The sequence below is a fragment of the Plecotus auritus genome (genome assembly GCF_963455305.1).
Source record: "Plecotus auritus genome assembly, chromosome: 5".
In the NCBI taxonomy this organism is placed as follows: Eukaryota; Metazoa; Chordata; class Mammalia; order Chiroptera; family Vespertilionidae; genus Plecotus; species Plecotus auritus.
This window is the reverse complement of record NC_137776.1, coordinates 20,460,314-20,478,206: the sequence shown is the minus strand read 5'-3', so window position 1 is coordinate 20,478,206 and position 17,893 is coordinate 20,460,314. Positions and strand designations below refer to the sequence as shown.

Genomic DNA, 17,893 nt, shown 5'->3' with positions numbered 1-17,893 from the left:
TTCCAATTATTTCTTTTGGTAATTATATATTTTTATGTATTTTCATATACATGTTTTCTTTTTTCCTTCATATACATAATTCTTTTTTTCTTTAAAATTTTTTTTATTGATTTCAGTGATGAAGGGAGAGGGAGAGAGAGATAGAAACATCAATAATGAGAGAGAATCACTGATCAGCTGCCTCCTTTATGCCCCCCACTGGGGAATGAGCCCGCAATCTGGGCACATGCCCTGACCAGGAATTGAACCATGACCTCCTGGTTCATAGGTCGATGCTCAAACAGTGAGCCACGCCAGCCGGGCTTTATGCATAATTCTTAAATAAAATAATTGCTTTAAAATGAAACATAACCCATGTTTTTCCACTTCTCTCAATAAATACTGTTGGGCTTGAGAATAAACTCTTACGCTGCTACTTTTTGGAAGCCTTCCGAAGATCATAGCCAGTTTCCCATTAGGGGTTACAAAGAGTTAGAAAACCTGAGTCTCTGCTGCTAAATACCAAGGAAACACTAAGCCTTTTAAGCCTGAAGATTTTTGTCAGAAAAGATCTGATGCATTTAGGTTCTCTGGTCAGAGACAGGAAATGAGTTCAGTTAAACAAATTATATGAAAATCATTTAAATTGTAACAATGACAAAAATTACTGCATTCACACATTTGATGACTCTTCATGGGTAAGCCTAGTGTCTTTTAGTGTTATTTTGCTATAATGCAGGAACTTAAAATGACTATTGTGAAAATAGATTTCATTAAAGACTGGAATACTTTAATATCTATATTTTACTAACAAAATTATTCCACTCTCTCACACACATTTTTAGCTATTAAATCAAAATTCAACTTCAGAAGACATACGAAGAGAACTGTGTGAGAGCTATCCAGGATACACTGCTGATTACACCTTCTCTTGGACCACTCTAGGGAAAAATGTTTTAAACAAATTTTGCCTGTCCAATATGACCCTTTTAGAGTCTTCTCTCCAAGAATTAACAAACCAGTTCTCTCAGGTGAGTGTAAATATTTTATAATAGTAAACATTTTCATATATGAATTTTTAAGGTCTACTTAAATAATAAATACAAATAAATAACATAAGGTCTACTAACGGATAGAGGGAAGATATGACTGTACCTCCCAAACCAGGTCCTAGAGAAAAATAATAATATTACTCAGAAGCTGATTTTATTTTAAGAAATTAACCTCCAAAAATGCAATTCCAAATATAGCTCTGTTAACCAAACTTTAAATAAGCCAATTTCTGTAGGTATAGGGAAAATGCAATAATGTATAAGAACAAAAGAAATAGTTATTGTCTTTTCAAGTAAAGGATGACTTCAAACTGACTAAAATTTTGAGAGAATGGCTTATGTGAGAATCTAGATGTTTATTGCAATAAGCCATGTGATTACAAATGTTGAAGTCTCATTTTGTCCTGTTTGTGGTTTTATTTTTTAAGATATCAAGGGACCCCAATAACCAGAAGACAGTATTTCAGGATATGGTGAAAATTCTATCCTTCTTCTCAAAAGTGCAAGAGCAGACAGCTGTGTGGCAGCTTCTCTCTAGTTTTCCAGATGTGTTTCAGAATGGCACGACACTAAGCCATGTATTTGATGTCCTTCGAAATGCAAACAGGTAAGAAAATGTAAGAACTGAGATATCACTATTTACAAAAAAAGAGTCTGTTTTTAAAAATATTACTTGTGAGGATCGTTGGTAGGTAGGTAAAATTGGAGCAAATAACCCTTCAGCACCTTATTGCAGATTTTCGTAATGAAGATAAAGGTATTAGTTAAGCAAGAAGAAACACACATTAAGGTCATTAGGGTTATCAAAATGTACATGAGAAAGTGAGGAAGAAAAAATACACTAATGTTAACAACTAGATTGTCAGTTGGTATCCCTGAGCTTCTGAGAAAGAGGTGTATAGCAGGACCAATGGTAGACTGGAACATTGACTCAGGTTCATTCAGAGACAAGAGCTCCATGTATATAGCATGTAAACTACCCAATAATAAATATGTCATTGGGTTTTGGTTGACACCTTCCAATATGAAACAACCCTGTTTATTCGAGTTTTGAACTGAGTCACCTCAAAGGGATTGGTTTCCCTCCTGTGCTTCCAGACTGTACATGATCTTTCTGAGCCTGCATATTGTGTTGGCTTTATTTGACATATAGAACACAAAGATTGAGAAATTTTTGCAGAAGAAACCCCTTTAAAGGTTGCTTTCCTTTTAAAAGAGACCAGAGTATGGCCAGCATTTAAAGTTTAATGGAATGGTACTTAGGTTTTGATTGTCCCATCTAGTTAAGTTGAAAATGAGCATTAAAAAAAATCAACAATAACTACATCAACTATCAATTATTGAGTCCCATTACATACCAGACAGTTCACTGGGCCCTTTATAAATATCACATTAAGTTCTGCAAGTAAACTATTATTTATTTTATAAATGAGGTAACAGATGGTCATAAAAATTAAATATCTGATGATCATGCAGCTAGGAGGATTTAAACCTGGGTTTTCCAACTCCAGCCTTCTCTCTAATATGTCATTAAGAGTACACTGTAGTCCATCTCTATTGTCTGAAGCACCAGAAAACAGTGTTCTCATCTTCTTTGGAAAGCTCCCAAGAGCTTATGTTTATTCGAAGACCTTATAATAAACCCTTATGCTGGCACATTAATCTCACAACATTAAATCCTCACCACAGTGCTTTGAGATAGAGACAACCGATATCCCTGTTTTATAGAAGAGGAAATAAAACCTCATGGAAGTCATGTGACTTACCCAAGGTTCTACAATTAGTAAGTAGCAAAAACAGGACCTGAACTCAAGGAATGTAAGTCCCATGCTCTTTCCACAATAACATGTCATAACTAATTTGTAGAAGGAACAACATATTAGGAAATTTGATTCTCTAGGTTGGTCCTCATTTTAGCATGTAGGGAAATTTTTACCCACTCAGAATTTTTATACTCGATCCTCTTACTCCTATTTATATTCTGTCTTAGAAAGCAAACAGGAAAATCAATTAAAGGAGAAGAGAAATGGTATGAATGTATAGTGTAGCAATGAAAAAAGTCAAAATAATATTCAGACTACAGTAAGATATTGCTACACACTCACTAGAATGGGTAAAAATTTTAAAGATGGACAGCCCCAATTGCTGGCAAGAATGTAGAGCAAATGGCACCCTTATAGCTTGCTAGTTAAAGTGTAAAATGATAAAACCATTTTGGAAAACAGTGTGACAGCTTCTAATGAGGTTAAAAGTAGATCCATATAATGTAGCGTTTTATTCTTGGGTGTTTACCAAGCAAATGAAAATGTATGCCCACATGAAGACTTCTATGCTAATGATTATAGCAGATTTATTCATGATAGCTAAAAATTAGATGATAAAACAAATATTTGTAAACAGAGTAAAAAATAGTTTATTTATACATTGGAATTCTACTCAAAAATAAACAGATCACTGAATCACACAAGATGAATAAATCTTATGAATATTATGCTCATAAAAGAACCCAGGCCAAAATACCCCAGCATATAGAATGTGTAGATATTGTATGATTTTATTTGAACGAAGTTCCCAAATTGATCAAATTAATCTAAAGTATTAGAAATCAGATCAGTGTACTTTAGAGCAACTATTGAGAGAATGTGGAAAAAAATTTTTGGTGGGGTAGGTTTTATCAAAATGCCTTGTATCTTTATTAGATGGTAGTTACATCTTATATAATAAAAGCCTAATATGCTAAGTGTCTGGTCGACCAGCTGGCCATTCAACCAATCAAAGCATAATATGCTAATGATATGCTAAGGCCGCTCAACCACTCGCTATGATGTGCACTGACCACCAGGGGGCAGATGCTCTGACTAGTGGGTTAGCTTGCTGCAGGGTCCAGTCGGATGAGCCAGATGGGCCCTGGTTGGATGAGCCAGATGGGCCGGCCAAGCAAGATGGGCCAAACATGCCCTGGAGCCCTCCCGTGGTCCCTCCCAGGCTGGCCAACCTCCTGCATCTTTCCCCGGCCCCAATTGTGCACCAGTGGGATCCCTCAGCCTGGCCTGTGCCCTCTCACAATCCAGGACTCCTCAGGGGATGTCAGAGAGCCGGTTTTGGCCCAATTCCACAGGGGGAGCGCCGCTCAGTCAGAAGCTGGGCTCATGGCTGGCGAGCGCAACAGTGGTGGCAGGAGCCTCTCCCACCTCCACAACAGTGCTAAGGATGTCTGACTGCCGGCTTAGGCCCAGAGAGCGGGCCTAAGCCGGCAGTCGGACATCCCTTGAGGGCTCCCAGACTGTGAGAGGGTGCAGGCCGGGCTGAGGGGACCCCCAACTGAGTGCATGAATTTCATACATCGGGCCTCTAGTGAGAATATAAATTTGTCAAAACTTACTGAACTGTAACCTAGGTATATTGTATCGTATGTTGATTATACATCAATGAAATTTGCTTAAAAAACCACAAATAAAAATAAGAAATCTCACAAAATAATATTCAGTAGAAGGTAGAAGTTCCAAATTAATTAATTAGTTAATTAATTAAAAATACTTTATTACTTTGGTGTAGTATAGTACATAGGAAGGATGTGGTACTATGGCTATTTTTATTCTCTTAAAATCCAAAATAAAATTGTATATTATTGCATTATGCAATAGAGTTTGTTAGGTGATGATTACAAGTGCTGGAAATCAACCTATATAGTAACAAAGAAGAAAAAAAAAGTAGCTAAAAGAAATAGCTTCAAGTTATTTTTAAAGCAGATGACATTAGACTTTTAGCTAATTAGAACAACTCTTTCTTTTTTAATCTGGTCAATATTTATTTATTTATTGCTAAAGAATAATATTCATTCTTTTTAATATTATAGGCCCTAGCTATATGAGCTTTTTGACTTAGAAAATTAATTTTAAACCTCATTTAACTTTAATTAACTTAAATTTTAAACACTGATATTTGATACAGTAACTGGTAAACCTTTTAGTATGTTTGGAACAATGTGGGTATGTGAACCTACTTTTTCATCTGTAAATGTAATGAAATCTACATACCCCATAATAAACAAACAAACGAATAAATAAAATAAACAAACAAATAAATAAATACTTAAATGAAAATTTACCAACTGAATTGAGATGTTAAGTATAAAATACAAGGTTAATTTTGAAGACTTAGTACAGTAAAATACTTAAAATGTTTTATTAATAATTTTATATTGATTAAAAGTTGAAATAATGTATTTTAGAAGTACTGGGTTAAATAAAATACATTACTGAAATTAATTTCTTTTTTAATGTGAGTACTAGAAAATTTAAAATTGAATATGTGGCTTGCATTATATTTATTTGAAAAGCCCTCATGAACCATTTTTTAAAAGTTAATTCTTCTTTACTATTGTTATTAAACTGAATCTCATTAAGAGCCACAATTTCTTCACAAATGACTATATTTTATCATCAAATTACAGTCTCATTGGCTTATTTTATTCTATGAACCCTATAACAATTTTCATCATTTTCTCCAACAACTTTTTTTTTTTAAGTTTCAAGTTGGCATATAACCAAATCACCAAAACCAGATGATATAATGTTAAGGGTATGACAGAAATTAGCAAAAATGAGCAATCATAAAAAAATCAAGAGGGATATAAAAATATCCATTACTTTCACCAGTTATGAAGAAGCTATGTGAGATATGAATAACAAAAACTATTTAAAAATATCTTTATTTACAAGGCAACTTGTTTTGTGTAACTTTCATTTTTATATGATGAACAGCAAAAATGTATCTTACCTAATAATAGACAAACATGTAAATTGGCTGTATCTCCGCTATGCCCACAGCCAATCAGGAGCGAGTATGCAAATTAACCTGGCAAAGATGGCGGGTTAATTTGCATATGCAGGCGTGGAGTGGCCAGGTGGGGCGGGATGCTCTATGAGGGGAAGGGGGTGTGGAGGGAGCTACAGGAGCAGTGCTCTGGCCAGGAGCGGGTACTTGCAGGCTCCTGGGAGGCCGGGAGCAAAGCTAGGGGAAGGAAGGCCTATTCTTGCACAACTATCATGCAACAGGCCTCTAATATATATATAAGTTAAAATAAAAACATTCTGATCAATGGTTCAAAAGATTTTAGAGAAGATGGGGTCCTGGTGTCATTATTTTACATTTTGTAAAATAAAGATAAACTAAGTCTACTGATATTTTATTCATGGTATTAATAACAATAATGCTAACAGTTTTAATGAGTATAATATATACTAATGCCACGTATTCAGTCTGTGGTATTCCTTTGGACAACAGATCAGGTAAGCCTGGCAGCAGGTCTTGCTGGGAGAAGGCTGGCAGATCTAGGATCTGAGACTGTTTAACTGGTTACATGGTCACCAGGGTTCAGAAACAACTAAAGTCTGAGAACCAGGAAATTCTTCGGGAAAATCTAAAAATGCCTGAAGTGTACAGAGTAGAGATGAAAAGAATAGAGCCACGTCTCTGGGGCCAACCACATGGCTGGCATAACAAGGTAACGATGCCTGTGGGCTCTGTTCGGAAATCCTCTGCCCTCATCCTCCCCATGTTGGGGCAAAGTTTCTATTCCAGATGTAAGATGTAGCGTGGAAAGAACATAAACTTGGAAATTAGACAGAACCAGCTCTACTTATTATCAACTGGATAAAACTGTGTAAGTCATATAACTTTTTCAATGTTAGTTGTCCCATCTTCAAAAAGCCAAATAAAATTGACTTTATGGGATTAGTACAGGAATAAATGAAACTACATATATATGCTAATATATATATATATACACACACACACACACATACACACTCACACAAATATATCATTATCTATATGTATATCTTAATGTTATACTACGAACTAGAGGATACTCAAAATTTAGCACTCTAAATATAGCTTTAATCCATAGCGAGGAAGCTAAACTTGAAATAATCTTAAATAATAAAAATTCCAAAAATATTGTAAAAACAATTAACATATGTGCACATATAGTATCTATTGCTAGAGCAAGCCTTTAGTTGGCTGAGAGGCATGGGGAGAACTATTAGATAATTTGTACTACATTTAACTTTATTACAATGGCAAATTGTTAACAGAGCCTTTGTTCTAGTTACTACTCATATAAATTAAAGCATTGCCTTAACTTTGATCATTGATTTATAAATCATAGTATTTATGAAATTCAGACATACATGTACAATGCCAGTATTTTTAAAAAATATACTAATGACAAAAAGGGGATTGCATTTCTTAATTAATTGCTTTTTAGAAATATGGAATGAAGTCAAGCATCAGTGAATTTTCTGATTGTCTATTTCTAATGCAGACTGCCCATCTTATTGGTAACATAATAATTCTGAGAGACAGTGCCATTTAGTCTGGATATTAATTCTGAGCTCCCCCTGGAGGAGTGCCTGTGGGCTAGTTAGAGGGTAGAATGAAGTCTTTAATTAGGGCAAGCTCCATTTTTTTTCAAAAACATTATCATTTAGTTAGCAAGAAATAAATATTTCTCAAGTGCTTAAATAATAATTATTCCTTTATCAGGGTGTGATTTTTCATGAAAATAATCTTCAATATTTAAAATTTTCCTTTCCTTAAAAAAAGTGATATCCTTTCATTGGAAGTAACCATTCCTAATCACTTATCTTTAAATCTTAACTGAAACAACTAATGTGAACTTTGCTCCTTTACTTTTAGGCCCAGGCTTAAAAATTCTGGAAACGTGCTCTAATTTATGAAAATTTTGTTGGGATTTTATGCATGAAAAGACAAACATGTAATTTAACAACAAAAGCACCATCTTGTCTTTTTTCTGTTACAAGAACATTTTCTCTACTGTAGACATTTTCTCCTTGAATAACCTTTTGTTTCTGTCTGCAAACCTCGAAATGCGATTTGGCTTAATTGTTTTTCTACTTGTTAGTGCGCTGCTGTTCGTGCAGAAGGTTTTTCCACATCTCACAACTAACGAAGGTTTCAGAACTCTCCATAAATCTGTTAAACATCTGCTGTACACTCTGAACTCCCCAGCTCAAGGTATTGTATTTCCATCTTACTCTATTCTCTTCTGTGTCTCAAAGCCTGTTAGAGTATAAAACAGAGTGCAATGGAAGCAATCATTTATGAATGATATTATTCATAGGTGGGGGCATATGCTGGACTAAATCTGGACATCCGGCTAATCAAAGAGTGGAGAAAGGGAGAAATGGCCAGAAAAGACACTGTGGCTTTCTAGAGCTTTTATTTAGGTGAAAACAATCTCTCAGCTTGTAAAACTATGTTTATACTTGGTAAGGAAAATAAATATCAGGAGTAAGCCTCAACAGATTTTAACTAGTACTTTCTGGAACACTGAATTGCAGAATGTTTGCCCTCATTTCCAAATTTTGGCTTTTTAATCAGGATGAGTCTTTTATTGGTAAAAATATACCCCTCCACCACCATTTTGAAAATGCATGATGGACATCCGAGCGTGAGCAGATCAATATAAATCTACTGTCAATCCCAGTGCAAGGCTATAGTATGGTGCTAGTGAGTCTGAAAATATCACCTTTGCATATGTAGAATAGCATCATATACCACACATGAAAACACACAAAACACACATACACACACACACACACACACACACACACACACACACACAGATATTTAGGGCTGTAATAAGTCCCTAATTCCCAAGTAAAATGTCCTGTTTGCATTTAGCTTTCCTGAATGAGTTTAGAATTATATCTTCTCAACTGAGTTTGTCAGCTTTTAAAAATGTGTTCTTTATCTTTGGATCGACAAATAAGTACCCTGAAAACATCAGGTCACAAGCTGATTATTCATTGTAAGGTCTCGAACCATTAGTTTTCATATGAAAAGCAGGTTTGGAAAGGCCTTGGTGAGTTCTCACTGGAGGGTCTAACATATTCTTGGATACCAATTTCTGTTAGTCTAGAGCATTTTGCACATCTACAATTACAGAATTAATGAATAGCTTTCAAGATTTTTGTTATATTCAAGGTCTTAAAGAACATGGAGGTGCTGGGGGAAGCTTACCCTTTTTAAAAAGTCCAGGCCAGAAAACCAGCGCACTAACAAACACCAGTTATTTCCCATGTATTTCTTTTTGTATTTTCATTTTAAAGACTCGAGAACTTCAAGTGTCTCCTTACCATTCTTTTCCTTTTCACCTGCAGACTCACACCTTGTAATTATATAAAGAGATAACATTAAAAAAATGTTTTACAAATGACAAAAGTTCATTAGGGCTTTAAAACCCAAAGGAGTAAGCAGCACTTCTTATTAACTGAGGCAGCAAACCATTTATCCTGGTGAACAATATAATTCAGTATTCTAATATTTTGCATTAGCCACATCTCATGTCTATACAAATAGTATTATTTTTTGCATGTATTGAAACATGTCATTGGGTGGTCAAGATGACAAGGAAATGCATCAAAGAAATGTTTTTATTTGAAAACTTGATATGATTAATTAAATTTGTTTTAATTTCCTCCTTGTGACTTCATCAGTCTGAGAACACCAACGTGGTGGTTTTAATGTCAATTCCTAAAAATCATTAACTCCAAGTTCCTACGTGCTTATGTAGAAACTTTCTGGACTTTGAAAAATCCTTCTAGGTATTTGAGGAAATCTTTCAGGAAACCTGAACTTGTCACTGAGGGCTCAACCAGCGACCAACAGCTCAGGGGTCTCTAACACCAAGTACAGCCTCCTGCCACACTGCCAGGCCACCCAGGGTTCATTGTTCATGGCATTGCACTCTCTTTGTGAAGGGAACACATTTTCTCCCTTGGCTTTGCCTTCAGTTAAGCTGGAGTGAGGTGGATCTCATAGCAGAGTGGCTGGGTCCTCTCTAACGTATGACAGGGCTGATAGAGTTTTGGAAATCTCACACCACTCATTCAAAGAAGGACAATAAAAAGGTAGTATTTTTTTTTGTATCAATGGTAAGTGCTTTGTTATCTTAAGTTCCTTTTATCATCAAGACAACTCCATGAAATACAGTTACTAACCCATTTTTACAGACTAAGAAACTGAGGCAAAGGGAGTTGGGCCACTTTGCCTATGTGATACATTCAGCAAGTGAAATTAAATCCTGGATCTATGTCCAAAGCCGGATCCCTTGAGCTCTTTGCTAGATGGCCTCACTCATATTTACTCACTGGGACATTTACACACTTGATTCCAGGATATCTTGTGCAAGTACCTGCCACCCCCAAACCTCAGAACGGCTCCACTTTCAGTCACTGATGGAGTTTGACTCATTGTTCCGGATTCCTTCCACATGATACATTTTCCCACAGCCATCCCCTCATTCTTCTCCACACACTGGTTTCTACAATCTTCTTCCCTCCCCATGTCTATTTCTGATTCAACCTTGATTATGAACACACTTCAAGGTTTCTTCAGAAGCCTACTCAGCTACCATGAAAATATGGAGATGCCAATAGACACTTAGGCAAAAGTTTGTCTCCTAATTTCCTGTGTTAAGGAATCCAGTCCTCGGCTCTGCCTAAGCAAGGCTCCCTGCTTTGGAGTTTAGTATTTAGCATTTCCATCTATAAACACTGAATTTTGAGAGCAAAGGTTACCTCTGTGACTTGCTGAAGTTTGCTCTTTTGCTAAGCAGTAAATTATATGAAACCAGAGGCCCAGTGCACGAAATTTGTGCACTGGGGGTGGGGGGTTGTCTCTCAGCCCAACCTGCACCCTCTCCAATCTGGAACCCCGGGGGATGTCCGACTGCCTGTTTAGGCCTGATCCCACACATGGATCGGGCCTAAACAGGCAGTCAGACATCCCTTTCACAATCCGGGACTGCTGGCTCCCAACTGCTCACCTGCCTGCCTGATTGCCCCTAACCGCTTCTGCCTGCCTGCCTGATCACCCCCTAACCACTCCCCTGCCAGCCTGATCGATGCCTAACTGTTTCCCTGCCAGCCCGATTGTCCCCATCTGCCTTCCCCTGACAGCCTGGTCAGCCCCAAATGCACCTCCCCTGCATATTCCCTCTTTATTAGATAGGGTTTTTTCTTTAACATATTGGACAGTGTACCTGCCGTGGTCTTGACAAACCAGTAAAAATGTAAACCCAAACTAAAAGTGTCATAAAATAAACTCCTTAAACAGGAATTTCATGAGACTTGGAAAGGTGATATCATGTGGTTGTTTCTTCCTTTTTTCCTTCTCTTTCTTTTTCTTGTTTTTTCATCTTTTGTCCTTTCTTTCTTTTCTCCTTTTATTCCTTTTCTGTCCTCTATTTCTCTTAACTTTTCCGTTGGCAGAATAGTCAGTACTTAAATCTATCTTGCTTCCAGAAGACGAAGAAGAGGGAAACACACCGTCATCTGAAGAAAAAGATGATCTATGTTGGGATCGGTGGTGTTTCTGGTTTTGCTCTTTTCCCGGTTTGTTTGTTATTTCTGCCGGCCCTGGCATCTTCAGGACTTGTGCGTGGGCATTTCTTATTCATGTCTACAAAACCTCCCTGCCTTGGTGAAAACTGTAGGGGAAAAGGCCTTCCTGGGTGGGCTCAAGCCCTGCCCAAGGTGCTGAGGAACCAGGGTGGGGAGCACCCACCACCGCCCTTGCAGAGCCAACCTCCGGACCATGGGGTACTCTCCAGTAATGTAACTGCAATGTCCCCCTTTGCCTTCAGAAATCAGTTGTAAGTTACTTTCGATGTGAAACCCTACCTCAGACATTTCCATTGTGGTTTCAAAAGATTTTAAACAAAACCCATTTACCTCCCTAACCTCATCAGAAGTTTCTACCCAATGGGAGAGGTTTGCTGGGCAGCATCGCCCAGATATCACCCCCCATCTCCAATCACTCGGCTGGGGGCAAGGGAAGTTCCAAGGCTATAGGTGTGTGTGTGGGGATCACTCCATGGGGGCGCAGGCCCTTTGGAGGCTGACACCCCAGGCTGCTGCTGGGAGGGGATAGCTCTGGGGGGTGAGGCTGTCTCCCAGGCCTACAGCCCCGGCTGCGGATGGGAGCTGATCGCTTGCGGGGGGCGGGGATAGGTGGCACAGGCGCCTCCCAGGCCCACAGCCCAGGCCGCAGCTAGGAGCGGATCACGCCGGAGTGGGGGGTGGGGGGGGTCACGGGGGGGGCATGGCTGGCAGCGGATCGTGCCAGGGGTGCGCGGGTGCCTCGCAGGCCGACGGCCCGGGCCGCACGCTGCCTGCTCTCAGCGGCAGCCCTCCCTGGGACTGGGGGACACCAGCGGGCCTGAGAGGACTGGGCGCCGCCATCTTGTGTCTATGGGTGCCATCATTTTTGTTGCGGAGTGATGGTTAATTTGCATATTACTCTTTTATTAGATAGGATTATATCTTTAACTAGAAAGCCATTTTTACTGGTAAAAGGTTATCTGTGCACTAGATTACTTTGCATCTATGGGCACCATTTTTAAATATGTCTAATTCTGTAAATTAAAACCAGTAAAATCTCACTCTTTAAAGGTCTGTAACATTTCCCACTTTGTTAAAGCCTATTTAGTGTAGTATTTTTATCAGGATACTTTATAGTCCAGAAGCAAAAGTGGCCAGAGGAAAAAGTGCCTACTAACATCAGGGCCAAGACTATCATTGACGTGCAAAGTTAATTCTATTAGGTACTCATTTTAGTAGCTTGATGAGGAAGAGAAACTCCATGCAACATATTATACAAATGCCACGGAACATGCTCAGTATCACCTTGGAGTTCGAAGTGAGAAATATTTGCTCTTAGAAAAATGGCTTTGTATATTTTTACATTGCAAAAGCATAAATCTCAACAGAGTCCTATCCTTGACTATTCTTTATATAGATGCCAATAAATAATCAGTTTTACCATATTAATTAGGTTTATTTATTCTGTGTATCTTCATTCATTCATGATCCTTTAGCCCACTGATGCATTTCTATCATTAGAGCAATAACATTCAGCTGCACCTTGAGCTGAACGCAAGAAAACTCCGCTCTGCTGAACAGGAAAACTGAAAAAGTCACTCTGCCAGTGACTAGGGATGGTGCAAACATTACTCAAACATGACTAATGCAGAGATAGACGAGGAGGTCTTTAATTCTGTGATACTCTTTTACACACATGCTAATTTATACAGACCACATGATCAGCACTGGGAAAGCATGGATGAGTGCATCGTTGTGCACTAGGACCTTTCAGAAGGCCATAGGACACTCCAACGAGAGACAATGGGAGAACTATTAGTGCTGGTAATAAAATTTCCTATTGAAAACGATTAGGCCAGTCTTAAAATGACAGCACTGAAACATAATGAATTATTTATAAGGAATAAGTAGTGACAGAAGAGAAGACTAAAATAAGTGATAGTGTTTTCCTAAAGGGGCTGAATGAAAGCACTGGATTGATGATGTTTTTATTTATGCAGTAGCCATTTCAAATATTTTCACTTTCAATTTTTCATGTGAATGCTATTGCACACTTACTGTTTAATGATACAATGTTACGCGGCGAGCTGCATCAGCAACCTATTTGACTTCTGGGGGCAATTCTCAATGTTAAATTAGATCTTCACATATGGCTTCCAACAGACCCAACTTAGTGATTACCTTCCACACTCCAAACCTTCATATTATTTGAAACCACTCAGAATTCTGTTTAAATTGGCCAATTTGCATTCACAGCTGCATTCAATTGAAGTCAGAGGCTGCTTTTTGAAAGATGAAAAATGTCGATTAGTGATGACAGATGTTCCTAAGTTCTAGACAACTTAGGCAAAGAAAACCCAGTGATCCATGACTGTAATTGGCTTCATTTGATTAACAAGTCACATGGTAGTCAATCTGCATTATACTATTCAAGAATCATCTATGCGTTCAGGTCTTAGGATAAAATAATGTAAATGGTTCGATGCACAAAAAAAGAATTTGTTAGAAATGCATGTACTTGACCATTAGGATTATTTTGATTAGTAGTCATCTATTTCCTATAAATATCCTATTTTTTTTCTTTTAACAAAAAGAGCATAGACATCACCTATAAAATCCTTTGGAGAAAAATTCTGCAGATTTTCTGCCTTTCCCCCCCTTTAATTTGACCAGAGAAGATATCTGTTAAGAAATATAACTACTGCAAGGAAACGTGTTAAATATTGACCTATATAAATGTTTTACTGTAGGCACCCCTGATAACACAACACATACGTGGAGTGAAGAAGATGCCCAGTCACTTTCTCCAAGCAGCCTGGCTGCACAGTAAGTCTTTTTCTGTTGGTTTGTTGGTTTTTTTCTAAATTGGTAGGCAACCTGGCTGAATCAATCAAAACAATTCATAGGCATAATTCATCCATGCGTGTAAGACTATGGAATAGAAAAGTCAATTCTTGATTAATTAAAGAAAAGCGTATAGTTGAAGTGCATTAATGTTGGAACTTATAGGGATCTCATTTCCAATTCTAAGATTACATAACTAGATCCAACGTGTCCTATCTGGATTGGTTGCCTTATGTCTATGAGGAAATCTAGCTGAAGGTTCAGTTTCCAACCCTTTTTGAGGTTTTTCATCATGAAAAATGTATAACCTTCCAATTTTTTACATTATTATTTGTTTCAGCTTTTAAAATAAAAGTATCCCTTATGCCAGTCAAGGTAATGCAAAAATGTATTTACTTCAGTAGTATTCTGGGAGCAAACCTGTTTGTAGGTAATTTAATGTTGGACTCTTATTGGGGCATGCAAATATGTCATCCCAGATACAGGCAGGGGACATGACAGCAGAAACCTTGGCTTCTAAGGACCATTAATATAAGTAGCTCCCTGTAATAACTGTAACAGGTATTATAGGAAATACAAGCAGTTGCCTGTTGAAGCTGATTGAAGTAAATTCCTACCTTCAGGCAAATTTGGAGACTAAATGGCCTGCTGTGTAAAGGTTGTTTAGGCTTGATAAATTATATTACTGATTTTTTTTACTTTAGTCCCAAAGGATACATTTTTATGCTAGTGGAAATTTGTACAAATAAAAAAAAATAGTAGGACTTATTTGTAACCATTAATGTTTTTCTAAAATAAAATGCATTTAGTTGTTTATAATAGTTCTATTACTGAACAAGAAGTTCTCCAACTCTGGGTAATTCTAGGCAAAACCCTCCCATAAACCACCATTCCTATGTCTGTTTCCACCTCTCTTCACCTCTAAAGTAGCTGAATCAAATGCTTCTCCCAGAGCAATCAAGCAGTCCTGGGACATTCCCCCTTGCTAGGATGCCATGTTCCAAATGGTCTTTCATAGCCATCAAAATAATTTTTTAAAAAGCCTTGAATTGAGACAACTGAATGGTTATTGCTAAGGCCAGGTATCTTTACCAGAGCCTCGAGGCATCCATAGCATTGAGAACGCTAGCACTGAAGACCTGCAAATTCTACAGTAAACATAGTTAGCTGCTGACAGCTATCTGACAGTTTATTAGGAAGAATTCAATACTTTTAAGATGGTTCTTGTTGAGATTGATAAAATGAAGGGATTTTTTTATATTGGGACTTCCTTTCCATTCCCATTTTAAAATAATCCCAGCATGGCATTATTTGGCATAAATTAAAAATTCTTGGTTCAGAATTTTCTAAAGAAAGCTGCTCAAAAATATTTTTTTCTTAGCTCTTCTTCCTCCTCATTATTTTTGTTCTAAGGTTATTGTTTTTATTGTTGTTATTAGAGGCCTGGCACAAGAAATTTGTGCGGGGGTACGGTTCCTAGGCCTGGCCTATGATCAGGGCCATCTTCCCCACTGCTTGCAGCCAGCCCCACCCTCTGCCACCACCCACCCCTGCTTCCCCGTTCACCATCAGGCAATTGGAGCCTGTCGGCCGGGGGAAAGAGACCAAGAGGTGGTCAGTGCGCCTCATAGTGACTGGTCCAGCAGTTGTTCTGCCCTTAGGGTCAATTTGCATCTTACCCTTTTATTATATAGGATTGGTGTGTGTGTGTGTGTGTGTACTAGTATGTGTGTATGTGCACACTCATTCATGCACACATCTGCAAGCTCGTCTTCTTATAAGCATGCTTGGGAAGTAAATAGAATTATATAGAAAGGATCCATATATTAAATTGTTTGAAAAAATAATTGGATGTTTATGCCAGGACAGTGGCACATAGATATGGAATCTTAATTTGGGGAGTATATTAAATCCAATCTCAAAAATCTTGTCAATCAAATGTTCTTTAGGAAACTAAGAGAATGCTTAGGTAATATTTCAAGGTCACTTCTAGTGCAGCATTTTTTTATTTTAAGCTTGAAATTTTATCATGAGAATCTTCTATGCTACTCCATTTAGAAGGTTAGACCAATATTTTGCTATTGAGCACTGCACCGGAATGGGAATGGCTTTATCTTATCTAATAAAGAGGGAATATGCTAATTGACCATCACTCTGTCACAAAGATGGCTGCACCCACAGCTGAGGCCAAGTTCCCATAGGAGCCTTAACGAGCAATCAGCAGGGACCTGAGGCTACACCCTCCCCCGCCCCAATGGGGCTTGCAGGGGACCTCGGGCCATGCCCATCACCCAGCAGGGCTTGACAGGGGACCTCAAGGTGCACTTCCCATCCTGGTGCTGGCCTAGGGGACCTCAGACTGCTCCCCCGCCCCAGCGCCAGGCCGGGGGTCCTCAGGCCACGCCCCCCACCAGGTGGGGCTTGACAGGGGACTTCAGGCCATGCCCCCCAACCCCAGCACCAGGCTGGGGGACCTCAGACCGCACCCCCCACCCAGCAGGCTTGATGGGGGAACTCAGGCTGCACCCCCCACCCCAGCACTGGGACAGGGGACCTGAGGCTGCGCCCCCCAACCAACACGGCTTGACAGGGGACCTTAAGGTGCACCTCCAGTGCTGGGTCGGGGGAACTCAGGCCGTGCCCCCCACCAGGTGGGGCTTGACAGGGGACTTCAGGCTGTGCCCCCCACTGCAGCACCAGGCTGGGGGACCTCAGACTGCACCCTCCACCCCATGGGGCTTGACAGGGGACCTCAGGCCATACCCCCCACCCAGCAGGGCTTGACAGGGGACCTCAAGGTGCACCCCCAGTGCTGGGTCGGGGGAACTCAGGCTGCGCCCCCACCCAGCAGGGCTTGACAGGGGGCCTGAGGCTGCACTCCCCTCTTAGTGCTGGGCTGGGGGACCTGAGGCTGTGTTTCCCCGCCTGGCGGGGCTTGACGGGGGACCTCAGGCCATGCCTCCCACCCAGCGGGGCTTGAGAGGGGATCTCAGACGGTGTCCTCCACCTGGTAGGGCTTGACGGAGGACCTCAAGGCACACCCCCCGCCCCAGGCTGGGCTGGGGGACCTCAGGCCACGCCCCCCGTCCTGGCACTGGGCCAGGGGACCTGAAGCTATGCCCCCTGCCCGGTAGGGCTGGACAAGGGTGGGACTGGCTGGGTCTGGATCTAGCCCAATGGGGGAAGGGGGGGACAGCCGGGTCTGGGTCTCACGTGATTTTGAAGTGCATGTGGGTGGGTGGGGACTTGACTCTGGGTCCCATAGTGAGCCCCAGACTCTGACAGGAGGAAGGTTTTCATATACATTTTACTAATTTTCTTTCATCTCTGACACTTCTATTATAGAGAAAGGGCAAATAGCAATATTAAATTATTTCCTCTAATTAATCCCATTTTAATATGCACAAATTTTGTGCACCAGGTCACTAATGCTATAATAACTGTGACAGAAAAGAAGACAAACACAAAAGAAAGAAAGGCAATATCTAAGAGAGAGCCTCTGTTCAAAAAAATGTCTAAACAAAAGCAAGAGGTTTTGGAAATGGTTGCTGTTGTTTTTAATATGAAGGCTAAGCTATGGATTGTATTGAAATGGGGATCAGCCAT

At 39.5% G+C, this 17,893-nt stretch overlaps 1 protein-coding gene across 2 annotated transcripts in view; it reads left to right on the top strand.

Annotated features, from left to right (window-relative positions):
- The window catches only part of ABCA12 (ATP binding cassette subfamily A member 12), a gene marked incomplete at its 5' end in the record, with an annotated part of 183,049 nt that overhangs the window by 77,305 nt on the left and 87,851 nt on the right, over positions 1-17,893 (top strand). The window contains 4 exons of one of the 2 annotated variants that reach the window (XM_080668989.1): positions 834-1,010; positions 1,460-1,638; positions 7,960-8,072; positions 14,194-14,269. In XM_080668989.1, coding sequence (XP_080525115.1) covers positions 834-1,010; positions 1,460-1,638; positions 7,960-8,072; positions 14,194-14,269 — 545 coding nt within the window. Of the gene's footprint in view, positions 1-824; positions 1,011-1,459; positions 1,639-7,959; positions 8,073-14,193; positions 14,270-17,893 lie in introns of both variants that reach the window. The other variant, XM_080668988.1, reaches the window with a different exon arrangement.